At 39.5% G+C, this 18,925-nt stretch overlaps 1 protein-coding gene across 1 annotated transcript in view; it reads right to left on the minus strand.

Annotated features, from left to right (window-relative positions):
• TMC1 (transmembrane channel like 1) overlaps positions 1-18,925 on the minus strand; it is a 130,107-nt gene that overhangs the window by 27,848 nt on the left and 83,334 nt on the right. The window contains exons 9-13 of the mRNA XM_044766619.2: positions 15,895-16,037; positions 8,801-8,945; positions 7,996-8,190; positions 5,301-5,480; positions 5,013-5,174 (exon numbers count right to left, since the gene is read on the minus strand). Of these exons, the coding sequence (XP_044622554.2) occupies positions 5,013-5,174; positions 5,301-5,480; positions 7,996-8,190; positions 8,801-8,945; positions 15,895-16,037 (825 nt within the window). The remainder of the gene's footprint in view (positions 1-5,012; positions 5,175-5,300; positions 5,481-7,995; positions 8,191-8,800; positions 8,946-15,894; positions 16,038-18,925) is intronic.

Below are 18,925 nucleotides of genomic sequence, written 5' to 3' on the forward strand. Positions count from 1 at the left end.
AGACTTAACCCAAGAGTGTGTTAAAAGCCGGCAGTTCTTCTGGGGACCCTCTCAGTAGCCATATGGAATAAGCCTCAGAATTGTCCACTCGAGAGACAGAAAAAGGACGTACTGATCCACTAGCTCCCATTCCCGTTAGTCAAGGATGGCCCCATGTGACATCAATAACCCACTTGGTGACAAAGAGAAGCGTTGGGATAAAGGTGAGAATATGCGTACAGCTCAGTTGAGATGCTATTAGGTAACAGCTGCATGTAGTTGTTTGCTGCAGCAACAACTAGACTAAAATGGTGGGCCAAGAGTGTGAGGTTTCTGCTTAACCTGAAAGTTTCTGTATAATCGGACTCAAGTCTAGCTCTCCATATTTTTCTTGTATTTGCTCTTCCCTTGTCTTCTCCATTCCAGCCCCACTGGCTTCCTTTCAGACCCTCAAACTCCATACTTTTCCAGGCCACATGGCCTTTGCCTGTGATCTTCACTTTACTCAATCACTCTTACTTCACCTCTTGCCTCAGTTTACTCCAACTAATATACATCTTTACAGCGTCACTAACAGAGAAGGCTCTCTTATCCTGCTGAAAAGGGCAAGCTTCCCTAGAAGTTCTCAGATTCCCTGCATTTCATTCCTGTAGTGCTTTGTTGTTATTATAATTATTTATAATGTTGTTTGCATAATTATTTAATCAATGGCTTTGTTCCTCATAGAGACTGTAATTTTCACAAGAACTGTTGTCTCTGTTGTACCTCTACTATGTAGCACAGTGCACAGTGCTGAGCATGGACTCAATAAATATTGAATGAATGAACGAGTGATAGTAAATTCTTGTAGTTATTTCTGGACATAACTTTTCTCTTCCCTACTCTTACTCGCATTTTCATTCCCCCAGCAATTTGAGTTCAGATTCTAATAGCTAGCATCAGAGGTAGGCTAGGAGGGCTATTTTACCTTTCCACTGCCAGGTCAGGAAGACTTCCTCAGGTGAGAGAAAGTTCAGAGTGGTTTTGAAGTCCTCCTCATCCTTCAAAGCATCCTCATCTCAAAGGTTGACATTCTACTTTTTCCTAAGCAGTGTTCTAATTTTCACATAAAATATCAGAAGAGGATTCAAGTGTATTAAAATGTACAAATATTTATTCCATAAAAATTCCATTAAAAATACTTATATCATAGGTGGAGTACACTACTTTACAAGGAAGGGAATCCCAAGAATGGTGGCCCAGCCCATCTCAGGGACATTGTGGAATCTGAGTCCCTTCCGGGCTCGTCAGGACGGGAGCATGGTCTCTACCCGAGTCTCCTGTCGAGCACTGTACTCCATGCCTAACAACTTCACACTCATGACATTTAAAAGTGTCTGGGCAGCTTTGGTCAGTAAACCTAAGAGAATCACTAGCAGGTAAAGAGAAAACAATAGTCAAAAGACATCATAATGAGCCACAGACCACATTCTCCTTAGCAGGAGTCTGGAGAGTACATGTTGAAGCTAATTATGTTTCTTGGAGATAATTCAGCACTATGGACAAGGACACAAGCTCTAATCAGACTGCAGGTTAAATTTGGCTCCTGTCATTGACTTCCTTTGAGGTCTTGAGAAAATTACTTTACCTTTCTAAGTCATAGTCTCCTTATCTATAAAATGGAGATCATAATATAAGTTATCTCAGAGGGTAATTTAAAAATTCAAGGAGGTAATGCTTGGCAAGCTAGAGGTGTTCAATAAATGTTAGCCATTGTTGTTATCTTCAGCTGTTGGCTGCTTTCTCTCCTTCCCCAAAATGCAGACTTCAGCATATAGCTTCAAATAGCAATCTCCCAAGAATGACTCTGCTGCTTACCTATCAAATACCATTGGAGATGAGACTAAGTGACTACGTCTTGAGATTCTCTGGTGAGATAAAGGAGCCACGAAATTATCTTATATTCAAATTCAAAGAGAGCTTTGAGTCCTGCAGCATCCTTGAGGAAAAAGCAAAGCATCCATGGAGGAGAAGAAAGAACATTTGGAATGCTTCTCATAGAGCAATGAACGAGTTCTTGGGGTGCATTTTCAACACTACTTGCAAAGCAGGTGCCTTCACTATTTCTTTAGGAGTCAGGTGGCTAAAAGAAATGTTTCCAGGTACATGGATAGACATATTGATCTCTTAAAGGCCAGACCTTCCCAGCACTCAGGGTTTTTATGTCCCCTGTGTTCTCTTTGTTTCCATGGATTCCACCTCCCTCATCAACATTCTATTTAGAACCACAACCCCTTTCCTCTAGTCACATCCTGCCGACCTTCCCACAAATGCTGACTGTTCCTTTAGAGAAAGGAAGGTGAAGAAGAAGAGGGAAACCCAACTACAAATGGCAGTAGGAAAGACGATGAAGCAGGGACCAGCACTACAGACAAAATTCTTTTAAAAAAAAGACAAGACAAGCAGCATGGTCCAGGGGCTTCCAAGAAGACTTAAATAATTGAATTTCCTTTATTGTACTGTAAGACTATCACAGAAGCTTCTGGATAATCAGAAACATAAGTATTCTCTTAGACTGCATTGGCATTCATAACAAATTAAATTCTCCTTCAAAGAAGTGAGCAGTCCTGATCTTTTTCTTTGCAATAGAACTTTGCAGTTAGTTCTATTAATCCTGTTTAATAGGTATTTGCCCGTTAAAGGGTAAATCTCTTACCCTTCATGCCAGCCTGCATTCTAGGATGTACAGAAGAGAATGTCTCAAACTCTTTGAGTCTGTGAAAACTTTATTCCTAGTTTTCCATTTACCTCAACTTTTGCTGAAGATTTAGGGAGCGCCCTAGATGTGGTAAAACAGACTCGTCTTAAGCACCATGACCATATTTTGCTTCAAGGAGCCTTGAGACACGGAAACCCATGTACTCCTGTGTATTCATTTCCTATTGCTGCAGTAATGAATTACCACAAACTTAAAGGCTTAAAACAACAGAAATTTATTTTTGTATAGTTCTGGAGGTCAGATGTTTAAAATCAATGTGCAGACATCTGGGAGGAATCTGTTTCCTTGCCTGTTTCAGTTTCTAGAGGCCTCCATTCTGTGGTTCATGGTCCCCTTCCTCCATCTTTAAAGCGCATCACTCCAACCTCTGGTTCCCTTGTCACATCTAGTTTTTCTGACTTTGACTCTTTTGACTTCCTTTGTGATTTCATTAGGCCCATTCACACAATCAAGGATAATTTTCCTAAGACCCTTAATTTAATCACATCAGCAAAGTCCATTTTTCCATGTAAGGTCACATAGTCACAGGATCCAGAGATTAGAACATGGACACTGTTGAGGAGCCCTTATCCCGTCTACCACACTGCGGATCATGAGCCCCTCTCTCCTAAGTGCAGGTGGCTTTCATTTCATTTCACTTATTATTTCATCTATAATAGATTCCCATAAACATTTATGAAATATGTATGTCTGCAAGTCAAGTACTTAATAACATGTAAGTAAGAAGGGAGGGGCTTATCAGTACTTGAAAGCTTAAAAAATGAAGTAAAATAAGATCCTTAACTGTACCATACTTTTTGGACTAAGTTTTCAATGATGTGTGTCCAGCATTTATTTTTTTTCACAATTGAAATCACAGTTGGTTTAAGTCCAATGAGCCTCTGACTGAGGCTGAGGACATTTAATGATATCCATATTTGTTTAAATTATATTAATTTTATAAGACCAATGCTAACTTTCAATTTTCCTTTTATCTCACAAAAATGAATACACTGTAAAAACTGATTCAAATAGTTTCACAAAGACCACATTACTTCTGAAACTGAACTGTCTAACAGAAATACTATGGCATATTTAGAAATATCTGTTCATCAATGGTGAGCTAAAGTCCAAAATTAGATTGTGAAATGCACATTGGGAATGTCAATTCTAATGAGATAAAATTAAAGGCTTTCAAAACATAAATTGGATTTGTAGAGAAATAGGAGACCTGAAGTAGATATTTTTGTTGCTTTCATTTGGTTTGCTTTCCTTATTGGACAAGGAGCTGTAAGAAACATGATTTCTCTTCTCTGGTAAAATACCTCTAGTGTTGGACTGGAGCCATTTATACAATCATCATGAAAGCAACTCACCTAAAATTATATTTCCTATAACATCCAAGGGACAATTATATGACAAAAGTTGACATTACTGAAATTAGTATCAGTGTATGTTCCCAAAAGAGTAATATTTTTATGGCAAATAGATAACACTAAATAGAGTTCCATTTAAGTACTCGCTTGGGTCTGTATCTAAATCTAGGTGCTTTATTACACAAATAGATAGTAAACATCTCCTCACCATTTGAAAATATCCTTCTTACGTGCAATTGTAAAAGGGGTGTAGTATTTCCCTCAATGGGTGGAAGTGAGGACTGCATGAGATAACATATATGAAATTCACAGCCAGCAAGTGGTAAGCATTCAGTAAATTGGGGTCGGCCCAGTGGAGCAGTGGTTAAATTCGCACATTCCATTTCCATGGCCCAGGGTTCACAGGTTTGAATCCCGGGTGCTAACATAGTACCGCTTGGCACGCCATGCTGTGGTAGGCATCCCACATATAAAAAAAGTAGAGGAAGATGGGCATGGATGTTAGCTCACAGCAGTCTTCCTCAGTGAAAAGAGGAGGATTGGTAGCAGTTAGCTCAGGGTTAATCTTCCTCAAAAAACTTAAATAAATAAATCTTAGCTATTTTTTATCAATAAGCATAAAAAAAATAGGCCACACTAATGGAAGAAATGTTGACTCTGCTTTTTCTTTTCTTTTTTTTTTGGTGAGGAAGATTGTCCCTGAGCTAACATCTGTGCAAATCTTCCTCTATTTTGTATGTGGGATGCTGCCACAGCATAGTTTGATCAGTGGTGTGTAGGTCTGTGCCCAGGATCCGAGCTCACGAACCCCGGGCCACTGAAGTGGAGCATGCAAACCTAATCACTATGCCACCAGACCAGCCCCAACTCTACTCTTTTTTAATCCATTAATTGTCATGCACTTCTGTTTGTGGCATTACCTGTCCCACCATTGTTTCCCAACAGGGTCCTCGAGGTACATCTGCAGGGTGCACAAAAAAGGGTGGCCCAGTGGTATTTCCAGTGAGCGATGCATTGTAGGCCTTGATCATGTTGGCTTCCCATAAAGTAATATTGGCCTTTACTAGCTTTTCCTCTTCAATCTAGAAAGCAAAGCAGTGGAAACAAAAATGAAGACAGCACAGATTTCAAAGACATTTCTGGCAATCTTGAGACTGGGAATGTAGTAACATGCTGATGGCAAGGACAATCCAGACATTAACACTTACCTTGTTGTTAATCTCATCCATCAAGGCAAGAATAAATACATACAAATTGCCTAAAAGAAGAGCAAAAATACGTCCCAGTAGCCATTTCAGAGCGATGAGGGGATGGTAGTCTTCTAATTCAGCAAATAAGTCAAACAGTGTTGGACAGAACATCCCCAGGAGGGACATGACCATGTTCATCTACAAGGAGGCACAACGGATGAGCTAAGTTAATGGTGTTTCAAAGTTATTATTACTTTCCTCCAGAATTTTGCAAGATTCCATCTAGGTTCCGTGATCTTTTATAAGACTAGAGATTATCTTATGCATTTTTTAAATTTGATCTTAAACAATAAAGACAACATTCAACTCACATTCTCAAATTGTGCTTGTATATGAGCTTATGTACATGGCAGTAACAGCAGTCTGTTTCCTGGTATAAAGGAGGGTGTAATTTACATCACTCTCTATCCAATGAACACATGCTGTGCTACGTGGTAACTAACTCTGCAACGGTGATCCGCTTCCCAACAAGATTTGTAAAGGAAATGGAAAAACTATCTGCTTGAGGAATGAGGTCCAAACTGGAAAGGCTAATTTGACGATCATCAGCATATGGGCTAGTTTCACCAGTTAGAATGGACGAATTCCCTGAGGTGGGCTCTGGACTAACTACTGAATTCTGGGGAATGCAAACTGTTAGGGGCAGAAAAAGGACTGAGTTTTATCCGAGAAAACAGAGGCCATTCAGAGAAACAAAAGGAGAATACATGGCACAAAGTTATCAAAGCCAAGGCATGAAAGTTCATACATGAAGAAGGGTTTATAGTGCCGAAGGCAAGTGAATGATGAGAGAATGAAAATATGAAAGGAAGGAAATGAGTGGTCCTTATCTCCTGACTGACTGGCACCCTTATGATTATATTATTAGGCTCAATTAAACCAAAGAAAAGAATCCAGTGCATGTACTACTTTTCTGATGGAGAAAAAGCCTCCTTTAAATAAAATCTTCGGGTAGTTCTGGCAACTGTTTTTCCTAAATACCTGGCTCAGATTGTCGCCACTAAACATTTCCTATTTCCTCCTGTGGACTCCATGTTTTGAACGATGAGAACCACTAGACCATATTTAGGAAATAACTGTCAATATGTTTTTTCCATTTTTATTAAGAACATTATATAAGAATGACTAACAGGAGCAAAATCAGCATGACATAATATAAAGTCAGCACGATATAATTTCAGCCTAAAGTAAAAACTTAGCAGATCCTGCGCAATCTTATACAAGGTCAATTTAAATTCCATTTCATCAAATTTGTAAAGTTATTCATGAACTCCCATTATTACCTTTGTCAGCCCCAAAGACTCAGAGGTCTCCTAAAATGAGTATTAAACAGGTTCTTATGAAGAGTGACAATGAAATTGACTACCCATCCTTTAACATGGTTCATTTATACAAAAATGTGATCAATATGAACCATGGACTGAAGTGGCATGATAGTTTTGCCTATAAATACTATTACAACTATAAGAGAGAATTTGACTACAAACTTAGGGAGTGCTTTGAGGCTCTCCTTTGTTTTAAATAAGTAAAATCTCTCCACCTAATGACTTTCTGCTTTACAGTTTTCCATGAAATGTCTGTGTTGTTATAGTCTCTTGAATGTATGATCTCCCGTCTCCAGGGTTGTTACCACTTCTGAAATATCTAGAATATTTTTGTTTGGAGCCTTCTGTTGTAAGTAGGTTATATTATTTTCTGTCCAAGATTTTTCTAGGAAATTCTATGCTTATGAAGACTTTCTTAATCTTTTTGGTCTACAAGCCTCTACAGAAGTTTCAGCGTGGGATGTCTACACTTCCCACAGCCTAAATCTACACATATTTTGAAAATGTCAGAGTTCAAAATGACACCACATTGCATGCCAGAACATTTTGTGAAAGGGAACAGGCCCTGACAACCACACGTGATCAATGATTTCCTGATTCTAAATATCTACCACTACCTCCTTTCTCTGACCTGCTAATTGGGCAGGTACCCTGAAGACAAACCACCATCACGATATTAAAGAGCTGGCCTTCCTCATTTGAATAGCATTTGGGGGGAGGAAATAAAGCACGGAGAGGAGAAGGCGGAGATGTGCAGTTAGGCTGCTAGTGAAAACAGAGAGAAGCCCTGACTTGCCCAAGTGGGGGAGGCAATTTGAATGTTTCCAGTGAGACAAACCCAGGAACCAAGGAGTTTCTCATCACTGCTTCAAAGAATTCAGGCAACAATTGGATCTTTCAATGACAGAAGCAGGATCTATGGAGACAGCAACTATAGGGTCATGGAAAGAATGTTGGGCTTGAAATCAAGGTTTCTAGGTTTTAACTCTTACTTTCTTCCCCATGGTTCTACTACTACACACCCATCACCTGATCTCCTGAGATTTCTTCTCCTCAGCTGTAAAATGTACTGGTTGGAATACATGTGTTCTAAAGTCTCCTTCAACTTTAACTCTCCACAATGTCACACAACGCAAAACAGACAGTAGACAGTTTTGGAAACAAGGCTGGAAAAGAGTGGAAAATGTGTAACAAGCTTGGTTAACTTTCAGGGCAAGATGGAGGGGATAGGTAAAGAGTGGCCTTGTTTAAAGTCCCACCACAGAAGCTTAACCCACAAAATCTCAGATGTCAAGTTCTAAGCGCATAAAAAGCAAGCAGAGACGAACTTCATTTTTTTCCCACCACCCAAGGGTGTCAGGATCTTGCTGCGCAAATTCCTGGGATCGCTTCACAGCCCAAAAGATGAGGTATCCACTCCCACCGAGCGTCAGAAACACGAAGAAGTTAGCAAGAAACCTCAGGAATCTGATCAAGTGGACATTTTCTTCTACTTGGGCCGCCCTTTCTTCTATTATAGCTTCCTGTGCCCAAGCAAAACAGAAAAGAAAGGAATATCTCAGTTACAAAAAGTATCATGGACTCAGGAATTATTTTTGCAAACATCAGTATGTAAGGAATGAAAAAGTAAACAATCTGGGATTCCACAAACCTGCTGAATATTGCCTGCAAGTGAGAGCAAGTGAGAGAAAGAAGGAAGAATTATGACAAACAAACTCTGATTGATCTAATACTAGGATAGTCTTCCTTCTAAATTCTCTTCCAATACAGTTTAAAAAGAAAGCTACAAAATAATATGTTAGATTCATTGTAAACAGTGAGCTAACTTATTCCTGTAAGTAATTGTGAGCGTGGTTCTATTATTTAAAATGTCTGATTCTGATTACTAATGGTCTCCTGTTTCAAGCCAATGGCACTGCTTTATTACCAAATTTAGAGAAGAAATAGTGCTCTCATGGGTCATCTGATATTTTCCAGTCATAGTCAAAACGCTGCCCAGTTCCTTGTAGGCAGAAATGATAAGTTAATCATTCTTTTCATTGTCAAGCTATGTCGCTAGTTAGAACTTATGGAATGGCTCCAATTTTACTCTTAGAAATACAAGGAAAAGGCTCTTAAAGTTGGAGTCTTTACCTTAAAGTTCATGGTGATAGAATTGAATTTGTTGTCTGCTGTTTCAGGATTGCCAATCAGGTAGTCCCAGCTGGTGAACACCTTCCAGCTGAAGTTGAAAGCGTTGTCGTCACCACCCCCATCGTCACCAATATTTTTGGTCATCCTATAAAAACAGGGAGTTTAACCCAGCAGCCGGAATACAAAAGGAAAGGGGGAGGGTAGGGAGTTTCAAAACCTCATAATTACAGATAAAATGGGGAAGCAATATCTAAAAAGACATATATTTTCAAACAAGCTTGTTCTAATAAGCAGAAAATAAAAGTTTTTTAAAAATATTTTTTAAATGGTTCATTTTCCAGGCCTTCAAGATTGAAAGACTACTAACTATTTATTTATTTTTTTTCTTTTAAAGTTTGGCATCTGAGCTAACAACTGTTGCAAATCTTCTTCTTCTTTTTTTTTTTTTCTGCTTTTTTTTTTTTCTCCCCAGAGCCCCCAGGACATAGTTGTATATTTTAGTTGTGGGTCCTTCTAGTTGTGGCATGTGGGATGCCACCTCAGCATGGCCTGATGAGTAGTGCCATGTCTGCGCCCAGGATCCGAACCTGCGAAACCCTGGGCCACCGAAGCAGAGTGCACAAACTTAACCACTGGATCATGGGGCCGGCCCCTAACTATTTATGACAATTAAGTTATATAAAAATACATATTTGTTGTCTTCCTAAACTGTTTCCTTAATGTCACACAGTTGGTTCTTAACCTTTTGTGGAATAAGGATGTCTTTAAGAATCTGGTGGAAATCATTGGATCCCTCCCCAGGAAAGAAACTATGTATGGACTCTTGAACTGTTCTACACAACTTTAATTGATTTCCAGACCCCCTAAAGCCTAAGGATGGACTAACCCAGGTCAGGAAAGTCCTGTAAAGATTTCAATTCCTTCTAGAATCCCCTCCAAAGAATGATTACACTGAATGCCTGAAATTTGTCCATACTCTACAACTCTTGATCAAAACTCAAGATTTTTATACAATGTTAATACCAAGTGGTTACAAATATTCTCCTCAGTGGGTTTTTTTAAATATATTTTTTTGCTTGGAGAGTTTAAAATGAATTTACTTACAGGTTTATTTCAGGGGTTAGAGATCTATATTGCACTTACTCCACTTCTTTTATTTTCCCTTATCACTATAAATAGCAAAATTAAAATTTCATATGATACATATTACAAATGGTCCCATAAGGTTTTGGCTTTTAACATTATATAGCAATATGAAACTGAAAAAGAAAGGAGTGTAATGACATAAAGCTGACATCATATGTTGGAAGGAAACTCTGAGGTCATCTAAATTCCCCCACTGTTGGTCCCACTCCTTATAGAGGTGTATATATATTTTAAGTGGGGTAAAGTGTTATAAATAATAACCAAAATAATTATTCCTTACATCAGGCTACCACTTTGCAAATGGCGTTTATGTGTATTATCATATTTGTCCTCCAAAACTTAGCAAGAGGTAGACGTAGTTAATATTATTGTCTTTTTACAGATGGGGAAGCTAAGGGTTAAAATTGTGAAGTGAGGGGCCAGCCAGGTGGTGCAGCGGTTAAGTGCACACGTTCCACTTCTCGGCGGCCCGGGATTTGCCAGTTCGGATCCTGGGTGCGGACACAGCACCACTTGGCAAGCCATGCTGTGGCAGCCATCCCACATATAAAGTAGAGGAAGATGGGCATAGATGTTAGCTCAGGGCCAGGCTTTCTCAGCAAAAAGAGGAGGAATGGAGTAGTTAGCTCAGGGCTAAACTTCCTCAAAAAAAAAAAAAATTATGAAGTGATTTGCTGGACATTATCCAGCAGGCAAACACAGAAGTAGGTCAGGGGCTTAGGTTTTCTGACTTCACTCTGGTGCCTAAGCTAGGGCACCATAAGACATGTTAAACCATTTAAGTGCCTTTTTTTGGGTCAAAAGGTTGAAATCAAACATTTCTGATGATTTAACCTGGGGAGAAAATTATGTGTTTGATTAAGATGCCATCATCCATTTTTGCACTGTCACCGAGCAGAGGGCAGGACCTCAAGTAAAAATGGCCACTTGACAGACAAGTTTTGAATGGCGCTTTATCACTGGCAAGATTCTTTAGCTGCAGACAGCCTCCCAGAGGAGGGAGCTCCAGCTGGAAAAGCAAACTGGGAACGTCCAGCACGTGGGAATCAAAAAGAAAGGAAGTGGAATACTGAGAGAAGCAAGGAAGGATATTGAAGGCAAACTGCTCACAATACATTTTTGCTGAGAGATGGTCCTAAGAGCTGTAGAACGTTCCATGGACAGCTCTGTCCCTTGTCTATAGAGGAAAAAAATGTAGATACTTATGAAAATTCTTCCTTTGTCAAGGAGGCTGTAGTTCTGAACTATTATGTCTATAAGAAGCAAGCTCAACATATCATTTCCTTTGCTGGGAGGTTGTGGGAAGTAATTGTTGCTTTTCTGCCTTGGTCTCAGGTTTTCCACTGAACTTCTTGCCCTCGACCACAAGTTTACATATCCATTTATGCATTGGGGTCGTTTGGTCATTTTATGGGTACCTGCAGAGGTTTTTAATAAATCAAACAAATGCCTCCATAAATTCTAAACCAACAGGGGTCACTATAAGGTAGCCTCTGCTAAATGAAAGGAAGGGGAGGTAGAAAGCAACTCTCTAGAAGCTTGTAGAATAAGACCACTACACAAGGAAAAGAAAGTTATAGAAAGGACTATACTAAACAGCATGTGTTACATTCTTGAGAAAGAAGAAACTGCAGCAAATATTTGACTGTAAAGAATAACAGAAAAATATAAATTCATAATATATTGGCCACAACCCTTGGTTGTTCCTTAGTTTATAGTCTGTTTCATCAACTGAGCACCACGAGGGCAGGGACTCTATTCTGTTTACCATTAGCCTCAGAGGCTAGATAGCCCTCCAGATTGCCCATAGTAAATGCTCAATAAATAGTTATTAAATGAATGAATAAATATACAAATTGTGAGTCTGGAAGTAAATTTAGCACTTGAAAGAGTTTCACCAAGTAAATACATATAGCATGAAAAGCTGTCATATGGTACAATACATATCATATGCTCGTCATGCTGTTGATGTTCAGTTCTGTCCTTGTCATCATGATAGGTTTCAACAATATCATCTCGTTTCATAAATGGTTGCCATTCATCCTGACCACTACTATCCCAAGTCCATGCTTACAAGAGAAGAAGTTTTCATGTCGCAATTCATAATCTTAGATGTAGTTCATTAAGCAATAATATGAAATGGAACATGGTGACTTCAAGTTTCTCATACCTCACCACTTTTCTGCTTAAAGCAGAAAATCCTGACACTTTGAAACAAGGTCAATGATAGTGAGAGGAAGAGTAGACAATCATACGCTTTGTGGGAGCTGCCAGGACTTCCCACCCTGTTGGCCAGCCCCAGTTACCCTTCCACGGCCTGCCGGAGGGTCTGAAATCCATCATTAGAGACTTCAACATTGTTACCCTCCAGTGAAAATATCTCTGAGAAGTAACATATAAGACTGGAGCCTATGAGGGGTTCTGATTGCTTTTCCCTGAGACAGCTAGCTAAGAGAGATTCCTACAACAAAGAAAAGTTGAATTGGGAGCAGGAAGGAGAAACAATTTTGAGGCTAAGATCCTGTGCAAGGATGTCAAGAGACATAAAAGACTTTTAGATATGGAATCAGGAAAGTAATAGCTGGGTGGGTAATAAAAGAAGTGAAAAGAAAGTGGACAAAGACACTAGAAATCAAGGTAAAAAGGAGAAAATAAATTTTCATTTATTTAGAAATATTGTGTGAGGTTGGCCATGATTTTAACATGTAAGACAAAGACATAGTTTTGATGAGTTTGTTTGTTCTTTTTACAAGATTTTTGATCACAAGAGTCATATTAAGGCTATGTAATTCTAAAGGAATTTGGCAACAGACAAGGAACAATTTTCATATAGAATTTAAAAAGCCACCCAGTTTAAAAGAGAGGCAGGCCCTTGTCCTCATCATGATAGATGTATCATCATCAGAGATTAGGGGAAAAGTGATGAAATTAGAGGATAATGTTCCAAGCTCATGTCTGCAATTTACTGGATATTTGAGCTTAGTCAAATCACCAAACTCTGCTGAGCCTTAATTTCTCCATCTACACAATACAGATAAGTAATGCCTGTTCAACCAGTATAGATGATTGATGGAAGGAACAAATTAGCCTGTGTAAGGAGAAGCACAATACACAAAGAGCTCACAAGGTAATCTGGGTAGAAAGTGCCTTTTGAACTAGAAAAATCCAGGTTCAAATAGGTCCTACAGTCAAATGACTCTGGACAGGTCATTTAGTATGTCTAACATTTCTTTCATTATTTGTAAGGTAGTGAAACAAATACCTACTTTGTAATGTTTAAGGATTAAAGATAATGTAATTTAAATGGATGCGTGTTAGATCCAAATATTATTATTATTTCAAATATAAATTATGATTATTGTCATAGATAGAGAAATGTGGAGGAATATATTCCAATTTTGCTAAATTTAAAAATATTTATATGCATGTATTGAGGTTGGTCAATGGTATATATAGGTTTATAATATATATAGGATAGTCTATATGGACAAAAGTTTTAACGTCATTTGAGGCTTATCCATGACACATTATTTAGGTATTCAGTGATATTCTTGTTAGCCTATTCTATGAGTATTATTATGGCCAGACTCATAAACAGAAAAAGAAGTATATCTAATCCCAAAGAACTCTGCAGCAGGGCAAAGTCTTAGAAAAACCTATTGGGATGAAATAAACAGCAAGAAGTTTCTCATAAGTCATGCCTGCCCTAAATGATTCAGCTGTTCCCAGTAGTTTGCTGCTGTGAAATATGCCAGAAGTTTTAGCTTAGAGAACTGCTTTTAATAGGAACAATTGGGTCTTGAAACCAAACTACCTTTACTTTGGGATACAAAACTTCAAACTGATGAGGACAACATACGAAGGAGCTGATGGTCTCCATGTTATATAACTTTACATTAAACTGTATTAATTTGCTTTTAATACTTATATAACTATTTAAATGAAGATCTCTAAGCTTCTGATGTGGTTAATAATGTATACTGCCCTGGAGAGAAGGAAGAGAAAGGAAGGAAGGAAAGAAAGAAGGAAGGGAAGAAGAGCCAGTCTAAAACTAGGGCTGACCAACCATCTTGGTTTGCCAGGGACTGAGTGGGTTTCCAGAACACAGGACTGTCAGTGCCAAAACCAGGAGAGTAATGGGTCTACAAAGTTAGTCATCCCATATCAAAATCTCAAAGTACTTTCTTGGGTTTCTATCTCATTTTATCTTCCAATTTCCCTACAAGGTAATTAAAAATGAATATTTGCCCCCATTTTGTGGATGAGGATGCTGAGACAATCAGTATGGGCAAGATGGCACAGTCCATCAGTAGCCTGTTTGATTTTAAAACTCTGCTTCCCTTCTACCTGATTTGAGTATTATATCCCATTAAGCCACTCATGTTTATTCCAAGAATATATTTGACTAGGGCAGGGAAGGGGAAGAGACGATAAATGATTTTCTACAATCATTTATATCTCATCAATTCTTTTTCTACTAAGGCTTGCCCCCAAGTCTAGAAGTAGGGTGGGAGTCATGTATCTTTGGAATTGTCTTGCTATACAAGCCAAGGAGCTTAAACCCACTTGCCAATCAGGTAACAAGGAACGAAAGGTCCATGCCAGAGGGAGGGAGGGACCAAAGTCAAGCTGGTTTGGTTGGCATAACATGGATGACTTTGAAAGGGAAAATGTGGAGTTGATGCCCTGTAGCTATCCTAATCGGCATCTGTGAGCTAATTTGAAACAGCTGCCTCTGGAGCTATACTATCCAATATGGTTGCCACCAGCAGCTTGTAGTTACTGAGCACTTGAAATGTGACTAGTGTAAAATATGCACAAGATTTTAAAGACTTAGTAACCAAAAACTACAGAAAAATCTCAATAATAACTTTTGATTGTATGTTGAAACAATACTTTTGATACATAGAGTTAAATAAAATATATTATTAAAATTAATTTTACCCATGTATTTGTTTAATACTGCTACTAGAAAATTTTAAATTATATATGTGGCTTGTCTTGTATTTCTGTGCACAGTGCTGCTCTAGATACTTTAAATTCATCTGCCATAAAATTGTCATAATAAATATGCAAATCTGTTAATGTACAACTGCATAGCCATAGCCATATGTGACTGCCTTGCTGTTAGGGCTATCATGTGACCTCAACTCCAACCATGTTGGCTTTATCCCTCTTGGACCCTCAGCCAGAAAGCCTTCCCGGCAGTGAGGCACAAGGCCAATTAAACTTGTTCATAGTCAAATAAAAGGGTGAGGGCATTAATTGAGATGTTTCAATGCTTCTCCTAAACTAGTTCAGAAAATTAGCTAAAGGATGGATTATTCATAGCCCCGAATGACTGTGCTAGGTTCTTGCAGTGCCATCAAGTGGGGTATTGCAAATCTATTTCAAGTAGGGGGAAGAAATGAGCTGTAGCTCCATCAGTTCCCCAATGAGATTCTTCTCCATGCTTTCATCAATTCTTTTCCAGGACGAACCATGATTATACAGTTGATCATGATGGTCTCGCTGGCAGCCATTCGGTTTTGCTGTCTTATACAGCTGAAATTTCTTGGATGAGTGACTATTCTGGTTTTGTTTTTTGTTTTTAAATGAACAGAGAACAACCAATTCTGCCTATTGAGCTCATTCTGCAAGTGGCGAACCCTCAGCACAAAAAGAGGGGTCGGCAGCTGTTTCCCTGTCTTGTGTGCCAAATTCCTGCACACCTTGAAGTACAAAAGGGCACGTTTTAAAATATGCTTAGACACAGCATAGGCATGTTCAACCCATTTCTTTGGGGATGTCATAGTCTAACATTAGTGTCAATATTAAAAGTACATTTTCTCTCTCACAGACTCTGCATCCTCCAGACATAAAACAGAAAGAATTTATATCCAACTCTCAATTTCCTCATTTGATTCCAGAAATCATCACTTGCTTCCCAAGAGACAAATGAAACTTACGCTTTCAGGACAACCAGAAAGCTGTATCCAATGCACATAATCCCCACCAGAAAATAGGAGAGCGGCAGCCTGAAATTCATCCACCCGATCGTTCGTTTATTGTCGTAATAGCCATAAAAGAGGATGGAATACTGAGCCAAGCCCTAAAATCCAACAACAAAGCCACTTAGCAGATGCTGTGAAGAGCAACCCAGAAAAATAACCAACTCTTCAAAAGAATAACAAAATGACATTGATTTTCAAACTTGGGAGATGGCTCTGACATGAGCCCTATTGTGTTGCTTCATAGAGTGAATGTATCAGCTGCCACATTCGGTTTACTCGAAATTCAGGGACTTCTAAAAAGACCAAATTTATAACCAAATATAGGCTTGCTCAGCTGTGGAGCCATTTCATTGTGAAATGCCAATTGCTTTAAACATCAAAACACAACTAATGGTGTCTTTAGATTTACAATTTTAAGAGCTTGCTTAACATTAGGGGGAGGGTCTGAGATGCGCTTCCTCAAAGTGCTATGGCAGGTTTTGGCTTCCAGTCACCTGAGCCGCAGTGAGATTGGTTCTCCTTAAACCACCGCGGCCTTGTCTCAGCTCACACTTTGCAAAGATGAGGAGCAGGTGAGATGACTCTGGAACCAATCTGCACAACCTCCTATTCATTAAGACTATTATAGCATTCTCCCATAATAAGCTCTTTCATAAAAATTATCTGCCAGCTTTGGAACCAGCATTTCCCAAAGCCACCTGAGGAAGCCCTCTTTACACACAGAACATTGGCACATTCTGATGCAGCCTCCCTTGCAATATTCTCCATCTTTCTCTGCTTCTCAAATTCATTGTGTTTTTTGCTCTTGGCGTTGAGGCATTACTTCCTATTGCTATATATCCACTTTCCCAGCTTCTCTCTGACTTCATCTCTCTGTCAATAACTTAAAACCACTAAGTTTCGTGAAGTAAGAAGATAACTTGCCAACATGGGGGCTTCCTCTTGAGATCACGTGAGTCACACTTGAATCTTAGAAAATCCAACTGGGGGCCGGCCCTGTGGCCAAGTGGTTAAGTTCGTGCACTCTGCTTCTGTGGCCCAGGGTTTTGCCAGTTTGGATGCTGGGCACGGACCTAGCACCGCTCATCAAGCCGTGCTGAGATGGTGTTCCACATAGCACAACTAGAATATACAACTACGTGCTGGGGGCTTTGGGGAGAAGAAGAAAAAAAAAACAGATTGGCAACAGATGTAAACTCAGGGCCAATCTTTCAAAAAAAAGACAAAAAACTAAGGCTTCCTTCAAAAAAAAAAGAATATCCAACTGGCTGCCTTTAACATCATTGATACCAAGCCAGGGACTTTGAAGCCCACCACTGAAGAAGTAGGGAAGGAAGGATGGAGGAGGAGGAGGAGGAAATGCCCAAGATGCTAATTTCCAGAGGAAGAGTTCAGAGAAGTAATTTAGAAAATTGCCTTAAATAAAGATCATACCTAGCTCAAATTAGGGGGCACTGGAGATCTGGAAAAACTATTGCTTTCAAAATTGGCAGCCAATTTATGGTTTAATACTCTAAGAATTAGCAGGAAAAAATTCCGCAGAAAATCTCAGAAGAGCTCCTGGGCTTACATAGGGTCAGGATAGGATGAGAGGCATGTAGGTAAAAACCAAAGTGCTTCCCGTCACCACACCTGCCTGTATCTGCATTTTTCAACCCGAGAAAAGATAAGTCTCAACTCAAAAGAAAACTTAAAGCTAAATAACTAGTAGAAATCTTAAAAAAGGGAAGCAAGTGGACTATCTCATGTCCAAGATAGGAAGCTAAATACACATGGATTGGCCAACTGCCCAAGACACAGAAATCATCCCAGGAGAATCATCGTTAGCAAGATTGCCCAGCACCCAGTTCCATGACATCATCTTGTTTCACATTCGTCTATTTAAGGTCTCTGCTTTCTCTCAGCTATTTTAATCCATCTCCTTTTACCCTGTCCTGAACCTTCAGGCTGGTCCTCCTGTCCCAGGGCAGCAATAACAGAATCTGGTGAGTATAGGTACTTGGCCTCTTCTCTGGTTTAAAGAAATCCTGAACTGTTTCTTTTTTCCCGTGAATACAACACATAGCATTTTCCAAATTCCTCTATTTTTCCCTGCAAGCGACCCTTACCTCATTTCCTTGCCACTATCGTGACACTTGGTGATAACAGTTGCAGTAATAATATCAATCAGTAAATTTTGTTGACCACTTAGCATTTGCTGAATACCTTACTCCATCTCACAGAATCCTCAACCAGAACCCTATGAAGTTGCTACTGTTAGGGGCAGTCGTTTTCCTCTGCTCGATGTTTCCTTCCAATGTAACCCTCGCAGCCTCTCTCCACTGCCTCACGCCAGCTCCATGGTGGGGAAACTAATCTGACAGTAGAGCATGAATGAAGAAATGGAGATGATGTGGGTGACCTTTCTCCCTCCTCCGGAGAGGGCGCACGCTGTGCTCTGTCCCCGCAGGGGAAGTCCTGTCCTGGTCCAGGGTTGCTGGGTAGAAAGATCTGTCTGTGAAGCCCACTTGCCCAGAAAGAGATGCCATATTCTTTAATATCAACTTTAACAGTAGTAAAAGTGACACATTGACCTCCATCTGTCTAACCCTTTGTCTTATTTCTAGTGAGCTCACAACCTGGCTGGACAAGGTAGGGGGTGTTACTTACCATGACTGCCCCACCCAACAAAGACTCATAGCTACTAATCCTATACCTATTTTACAGGTGAAGGAACTGAGCTTTCGAGAGGTTAGCTAATTTGTCCACATTTACATAGCTAGTAAGTGACAGAATCTGAACTTGAACTAGGTCTGTCTAGTTCAAATTCACATACTTAACCCCTGTGCTATACTGCTTCTCGCATGTGTTCTTTGCCTACCAGGCCTTGTGTCATGCTAGTTCCATACCTTTCCAGTAAAACAAAGAAATGAGAAAGCCCATCAACCCAGCAGGCTCTTTTGACCTATATTCCTGGATTGGTCCATGGCGGTGCCAGGACCTCTTG

Source organism: Equus asinus, chromosome 23, assembly GCF_041296235.1.
Source record: "Equus asinus isolate D_3611 breed Donkey chromosome 23, EquAss-T2T_v2, whole genome shotgun sequence".
NCBI lineage: Eukaryota > Metazoa > Chordata > Mammalia > Perissodactyla > Equidae > Equus > Equus asinus.